This window comes from Lactuca saligna, chromosome 2 (assembly GCF_052625555.1).
Source record: "Lactuca saligna cultivar CGN05327 chromosome 2, ASM5262555v1, whole genome shotgun sequence".
Classification (NCBI taxonomy): domain Eukaryota; kingdom Viridiplantae; phylum Streptophyta; class Magnoliopsida; order Asterales; family Asteraceae; genus Lactuca; species Lactuca saligna.
In genome coordinates, this window is record NC_136418.1 from 77569919 (window position 1) to 77578220 (window position 8302).

The 8302-nt window shown below is 33.6% G+C and overlaps 1 protein-coding gene across 1 annotated transcript; it reads left to right on the forward strand.

Annotated features, from left to right (window-relative positions):
• Window positions 1-1837: 1837 nt before the first annotated feature.
• Window positions 1838-4033, forward strand: LOC145031092 (protein LATERAL ROOT PRIMORDIUM 1-like). The gene is made up of 2 exons (XM_078979580.1): window positions 1838-3319; window positions 3476-4033. The coding sequence occupies exons 1-2, from the start codon at window positions 2605-2607 to the stop codon at window positions 3829-3831; spliced, it is 1071 nt and encodes a 356-aa protein (XP_078835706.1). The 5' UTR covers window positions 1838-2604; the 3' UTR covers window positions 3832-4033.
• The last annotated feature ends 4269 nt before the right edge of the window (window positions 4034-8302 follow it).

Consider the following 8302-nt stretch of genomic DNA (forward strand, 5'->3'; position numbering starts at 1 on the left):
GGATTACTTTCTTGATCGTATCATCAGGTGTATTATAGTCCCCAGTAGAAAGGATTACTTTCTTGATCTCACTTAAACTAGCTTTACTTAAATATCCTTTACTACCTTCAACAATTTTCGCATAGGACACACCCTGTTCATGAATATTCCCCTTCTTTTGCATATTGGAATTCTTCTTCAATTCTTTATCTACCAGCTCAGAATTTTCCCTATTGTTATGATTAAACTAGATTTCTCTTTTAATTCTAGCAACAGAGACAAAAATGTGAAAGTTCCCACCCAAATATTCTCAAGTTCTTTTTCCAGTTTTCTTTCATCTATGACTTTCAAGATTCGAATAAATGCAAACTTCCTACCAACCTTTGACAGCTTTTGAGCAACATTGACATCTAATTTTTTGCCATAATGTTGAAATTACTTCCACAAACCTTTCTCCTCCATGTCTTTAGGGAAATCCGTGACAAAAAAAAGTCACCGCCAGTCTTTCTACACCATGTTAATTGGATGTAGTTCCTATCCTCGCAACTCTTTTATTTCCAATCATCCATTCAAAATCTTTATACACTGCCATTCGTACTTTATTTTCCTTATTAAAAATGAAAACAAAAACCTATTCCGGCGTTTGATCCTGCCGGAAAAGATGACGCCGTAAGTAAGATATCGCTGCAAAAAAGTTTTTTTTGGGTACCAAACAAACTGCTCATAAGAAAAGTTTCTAAAGGTCTATGGACGCGACTAATAACTTTTAGTTTTACTCAGTGTTCTAAAAAGCGTGTCTTGGCGTGAGGCGTGACTTTGCCGTTATGAAAAGCCTCATAATGTTGCTGTTAGTCGTGACACGTGACAATGCGTGATATGACGTGCCATGACGCGTTATGGCGTGTTATGACACGAGTTTTTTCGTTTGAGACACATTTTTTTCTCTCTTTGTTTTGTCTTTAATAATCGGGGATACAAATATTGTGTTTTTTGTTAACTTTTTGTTATTAGTTATTGATATAACACTTCTAAAAAGTAGTTATATTTGATATACATTTATATTTATATGGTAATATAATTATCAATTAATACAAAATCGTCGCCTTACATCACGCCTTGAAAAACGTCATGGCTCGTTAAGCTTGAGGCTTAACCTTGCCGCCACACCACGCCTCACGTCATTTAAAACCTTGGTTTTAATAATATTGTTGGTTGAAGCCGAATGACCTCAAAAGAGTGAAATTCTTATTCTTAATGAAGTGATACACACATGCTTGTAACAAATGGTTAAGTAGGAACCGGTAGAATAAAAAGCAAGGGATCATACGCATTATAACAAACACAAACAAGACATTGATGATTAGGTAAGAACTTATGTACAACAAGGAGGGTATAGCTTGAATTTGAATGACTTGTGATAAAACTTTTTTCATTTTTATGAATATTTGGATGGTAAACAATTCAATATCAAGTTTGAAAAGAAGTGAGTAGATTTAAAATAATAGTTAAGTGGGTCACACCTAGAATATATATTTTTTTGCTATGTTTTCAACGGTTGAAGAAATTTACTCATAATCCCGTACACATTTATATGTTCATTGATGATAATTCAATGAAAGATGAAATGTTACTAAGGCTAAAGTTTATTGTTTAGATATAAGTGGTATTGACTATAGAACTAACGGAAAGGATTGAAAAGGGTGACTTCGGAATTACCCAATGTGTGAAGGGTCTTAATGCCCAGATCCATAATTTGAAGGTGTAGTTTTGGAATTTACATTCATAAGCTATCCACGCGCATGAAAGAAGAAGGTGGGCTTTGTTTCTTTTGTAGACTGAAGAGGGCACAGAAGTAGTAGTAGACTAGCAGTAGTAGTAGCCCAAATAATTACAAAAAACCAGAGAACAAAAGTCTTTATACTCTTTTCTTGGTGTGATTATTGGAGAGAGGAAGAAAGAGAACCCAAAACCCACCTCTCACTTTCCAAGAACTCAAAAGAAAAAAACAAAGGATTTATGCAAAGAAGCCGATGGTGATGATGGTGCTGTTGAAGTTAAAAACACACCACGAAGATAAGAACACATAATACCTTCTTCTTTTTTCAATCTTCTTTTTCTGTCTCAGAAAAGGCAAGAAGCCAACTTCCTTGTTATGTTTTGGTAGTTTATTGCAGTAGCAGTGTTCTCTGATCTTACTGCAAATCTTTGTATCAGAGCAGTAATCGTGTAGTCTCTCTCACACACTCCTTCTCTCTCTCGTTCTGTCTGCAAGTCTCTTTGTGTTTAAGAGAATTTCAGAGACCCCACACCCAGCATCATAGTAATATCTATAGACAGACTTGTAGATCTTTCTCAGATCTTATAATATCTTCTTCAACCCTATATTCGAATTGGGGTTTTGAAGTAATAAAGTTTGGGTTTTTGTCAACGAATCTCTGAGAGATTTTGATACAAATTCTAGCAGTTGTGGCTACTAGCAGGAGTAGTAGGCTGCCTTCAGATTCAGGTGCTTTTGCAGACTGGGTTGCTAATCCTTCTTCATCTGCTGCTCTCAGACCCTCTGATCAGGATCTCTCTTTAGGTTTCAATGCCGGTCCCGCCACCGCCGGTGGCGTATCTACCGGGATGTGGTCGTCAGCCCCGTCCGCTCGTCAAATCAACTACGGCCTTCCGGAGATGGGCATGTTGGGTCTTCGTGATGTGTTTGTGGTTGCTCCTTCCAGTCATCATAATCTCTCCGATCATCATTCCATCAACTCATCTGTCGCAAACGCCAACGCTGCAACCGCGCTCGGCGTCGGCGTTATTCCACTTTTGAGCACCACTCCTTGTCTCAACGTTGAAGAAGGTATGTTGAATAATCGCGGCAGCGGTAGAAATAGCAACACCAACAATAACAGTAATTATAGTATTCAGTTCTGGCAACAACACCCTCAAACGCAACCACATAATTATTTGAACAAGCCAATGATTTCCGATCATGGGTTTCTCCAAGGCAGCGTCGGCGGCGGTGGGTCGACGTCAACTTCAGGTTCCACCATGACTTGTCAAGACTGCGGCAATCAGGCAAAAAAAGATTGCACCCACCGGCGGTGCCGGACTTGCTGCAAGAGTAGAGGGTATGATTGTGCTACACACGTGAAGAGCACTTGGGTACCCGCCGCTCGCCGCCGTGAACGTCAGCTCATGACATCAACGGGCGCTGCCACTGTCTCCTCCGCCTCAACTTCTGGTCCTAAAAAGCCTCGCCTCACTTCTCATACCACAACTAACTCACACACTTCTACTTCCAACACCACACCTCCTCGCAGTTTCGAAACTAGTTCCAGTCATCATCAAGGTATACATCAATTCATCCAACTAATTTTCTTCCTCCATTTAAAAATCTTTATATAGAATTACGTTCTTTAATTCTGAAGCTGTATCGATGTGTTTTGAAACCACGAATCATCAAAGATTACGAATGTTTGCAAACTATATTTGGGTTATTTTTTAGATGCAAGTTTTAAGGAATCATTGCCCGGACAAGTGCGTGCTCCGGCGGTGTTCAAATGTGTGAGGGTGACGGCGGTGGAAGACGGAGATGATGAATATGCATACCAAGCTAGTGCTACGATCGGTGGACATGTCTTCAAAGGCTTCCTCTATGATCAAGGAGTTGAAACAAGAGATCATTCAAACATCCCCAATTTTTCGGAATTGCACCTGGGCGGTGGTGGTGGTGGAGGCGGTGGTGGAGGGAGGAATGTGGATGGTTCGTCTTCTTCACCGCTGCTTGACCCATCTGAGGTTTATGCATCATCAGGTGGTGGATTGCTTGCAGGATCAGCCTATGGTAATCCAATAAATTAATACTGGTTTATATTTCAAATTTGTCTAGTTAAAAACCGAATTTTCATGGAAACTTGATTGGCTGCGTGGCATCGTGTTGTCCAATCAAATCCGCATTAGGGTTTATTTCTTGATCCCTTCGAACGTTGCCCTAAACATGTATGTGCCTCAACAATTCTTTCATGCAATAATTTTGATTTAAAAGGTCTTGCTTGGATTCCAACTTGAAATTATTCTACTCACTATCGTTATTACTAATGATTCTTCTATTTTGCTGTTCACTATCAACGGTCCATATGGTGTTTTAATTTGTATGATGCGTAACAACGATAACAGTATTAATAATATTGTTTCAATGTATGTATTTTATAATAACAAATTTAGAAAGCTTTTCAAATCAGAGAAAAAAATATAATAAAGGTTTTCACATTCTAAGATGAGAAATGCATGAATTGTAGGAGAAGCTTTAGGTGAACAATCAATCAATCTATAAAGTGAGTATTTTAATTTAATAAACAAGATAAGCTCATAATCAGAATAAAATATTTTGGAAATAGGAGTGAATGATTGTGCTTGATTTTTGATTGGGCAGTAGTAGGTAATTGCAACATAATTTATTTGTGATATAATGTATTATTATTTTTTTTTTTTATGTATAATATGATAATGTGCATGTTTTTATTTATTATAACAGTGCATTTATAATTGTTTTTAAATTAATTAACATGTAGCTTTTTAATTATCCATTGTAACTACTTATTTATATTACTCAACTTATATCCATTTTAAGGTATTTATGTTACTTGATTTATATTTATATTTATATCAGTAACAAAAATATATTTCTTCAACCGTGCTATAACGTCTTAAACGTTTTACCCGATGATAAGAATAAAGTAATTCTATGTTTGTAAGTATTTAATATGCTAATAACATATTGTTAATTTTGATTTGTTGGCTGACATATATTGTACATGTAATTTGAGAACAAGAATAAAGTACGATTTTTTTATTATATTCGTATATATGTTAAATTAAAATGTGAAATATGGTGTCTTAGGATTTTAATTGGTGTAAAATAATGGTGATATATGCTTGGAGACAGTCTAGTTGAAAATTATTTCTGAAAATCTGAATTTGAAGAAAATGGATGGCTTTTTTTGTTACAACATAGGGTCCTTTGGTTTTCTTTAATCTAAAAATAAAAACCAAATAAAAATTGTGTATATATGGTGTATTTTGTGTCATATTTGATTTATTTGATTAAATATTTCAATTATATATAGTTTACAATGCCTACATTTTATCCCCTTTATTACCCAATTTTTATGGAACTTGGTATATGGTTGTGGTGGTGTTGGTTTTTATTCTATTAAAATCAAATGTGTTGTTGATTAGATATAAATTTATCATGGATTGATGTTTTTATCATACATTATGATATTCAAATTAAAATCTTCTTTGTTGTATTAGAAATTTTGACTTCATAAGTCTATGTATTCAACTCTTTGCTTTTATTAATTGCATTATGTATAATTGGAAACCGAAAAACTAATTAAACTCATAATGTTAAAAAAACCAGTTTCGGGGCTAGAAAGTGAAAGTATTCCGAATATAGATAAAACATTTTGTTATTGTTTATATTAAACACGTAAAACAGAAGACTGTACCATACAACTTAATTGCATGAGTAATGGCTCAAAAAAGAAGTTTGATGGGTAAATTAGCAATGTAATAACAAGAGATGCAGTTAAATTGGTGTCTATATAAAAAAATAAAAGAATATAATTAGTTAATTACCTATTCTATGCCTCGATGTAATTAAGTTTGATGGGTAAAGCAATGTTATACCAAAAGATGCAAAAGTTAAATTGGTGTCTATATAAAACATAAAAGAATATAATTACCTATTTTATGCCTCGATGTAATTAAGCTACACGAACTTGTAGTTAAGAAGTAGCTTTTACAACTAGTCTTATTTTTTAAATATACGTGGACAAAGAATTATCTAATTTATTTTAATTATAAATAAATATAGGCACAATAATTACATCAATTAAATTTGTGTCAACAATAATATAATTACGTTTGTAAACATACGTAGACGGTACAAAAAAGTGTCCAATCATAAATAAATGTGGAAACAATAATTGCGTTATTAAAAACATGGTGTAAGAATGAAGTTATGATTGTACATGCTAACATTAAAACCAGATAGCAAAATTGTATTTATCTTTTTAAATCACTTTTGGTATGGTAGCTGATACGACTTACGAGCCCTAGGAGATGGATTTTGATTGAACACAAAAGTATGTTTAAGTGAATGGAAATATTTAGATCCTTAACCTACTGTTTCCTAGTGATTTTTTTAATCCACACTTTCTTATATGTCTTTATGCATAGTCTCTAGTCGTTATAAGTATATATAAGAATAAACCTATTATAATATGTACGTTTAAAACATGGATAGCCTATAAATGAAACTATATAGGTATCGGCCAAAATTAAATGTTTGATATATGTTTTTAAACGAATGCTGGACGAATTAGAAGTCTATGAAGTGTCTATAAATAGTTTAGAAACATTATTTTATCTTAACCATTAAAAAGTTGGAACCAGGTTAAACGACTGAATTTGATCAAACAACCGTTCAGATAGTGATAAAAAAAAAGGTATGTAGACAAATTCCACGCTAACAATATATATTTTTTGAACTTTTTAAACCTCAATACCTCATATATAAAATTTTGCAGCACCCCAACAGCTCGACAGAAAATGAGAATTCATAGAAGTTGTCTAGGTTCAAACATAAATATAACCTTTTTGTTTTGATTATATTATATTTTACCTCTATAACGTTGACCTCGTTGGAGGAGACTCATAGGTGGCCTATATATAAAACTTTTTATTGTAAGACTTCTTTGATCTTGTGAGTAAGGACAATGTATAGATAGGTGGTTTAGTTGGATTGCAACTAGATAGTTAGCTTTTGATGGTTGAATGTGAAGGGAAGAGAGTGATAGTGAGTTTGGCTTGGCTTAAGTATGGGACAGTTGATGTAAAGTCGCTATCATTTATTACTTGGAGGAGTTGAAAGAGATCATTTTGTCCTTTATCCTTCACAAAAACAACTCTACGTGGCTTCAACTTTTCACAAACTTTCCCCCTCACATGCAACATTTCATTAATTCATTCTTCTAAAAACCATCACTTCAAATTCAAATCAGTTAATTTGTAACTCATTAATGTCTCCTTTGTTTGTTTTGTTTGTTTTCTAAATAAATTTTGTTCACTCCCATCTAAACCAAACAGATTCTCAAACGCGAGTTTAATATTTGAAGCTGAGAGATTCCCACTTCGACTTTATTGAAAGGGCTTAAAAATTAATTCTGGCTAATTAATTAAAACGTAAGTTATTCAACGACTTTTGAGTTAAAGCTTGAGCTTGAATTAAACATTTAACAAGCCAAAACCGAGTAATTCGTTTTATTTAGACCCCTCTTTGTGGGACACAAAGGTTTTACTTTTATGTGTACTAGTTGGCAGTTTGTATAGAGACAATATATAAATGTAACTTGTGAATATCTTTAGAAGGGTATTATGGTCCTTTACTTGCTTTTCTGGAAATTGGGGCTGGGGCAGCAGGAATGCCACTTGTGTTGCATGTTGTTCCGGTACACATAAGAACAAGTCTAAATTCATTGTAGTTAGAAGTCGAAACTTTTAAAGCGACACGATTAATATATAATTGTATATTTGTGTTATTATTTAAAATAAAAAAGATTTATATAGATTAAAATAAGATAGTGTGTTTTTTAAACAATATATCACGGGTGAAAGTCTATATAATGCAATTAAAATATTGATATATATATATATATATATATATATATATATATATATATATATATATATATATATATATATATATATATTACTGAAAGTATTATGTAATTTATTAACTTTAAATTCCAAAGTCAGATTTTGTCCCCCCCTCCCCCCCCTCTTCAAACTCTATAATTCATGGCTTCTGTTAAATGGAATTTTGATGGAATTGTATGTATTGCTTGAAGAAGTTTCGATGGATATGGTACAACAGACACATCTAGCAGCAAAATTAAAACATGTAAAAGAGGAGATAAAGAAATGGAGATGTGAAGAACACACACAAAAAAAAATAATAAAAAAAAAAAAAAAAAGGAACTAATGCAGCTAAAAGACACTGTGTTACAACATTGAGAAGATAGCTGAAACTTGGACCCTAACCAATGAAGGATTGACAACCCTGAGCAATGGCATTCAAAAGATACTTGAACTCGAGAAAGTTGCGGTTATGGATCTAAAATAGAAGTCACGTGTGAAATGGACTATCGATGGGGACTAAAACACAAAGTTCTTTCATGGATTCATAAATAACAACATAAGGAAAAACAAATTCATAGGTCTAATGGTTAACAGGAGATGGATGACAGAAGTAAAAGACATCAGAGAC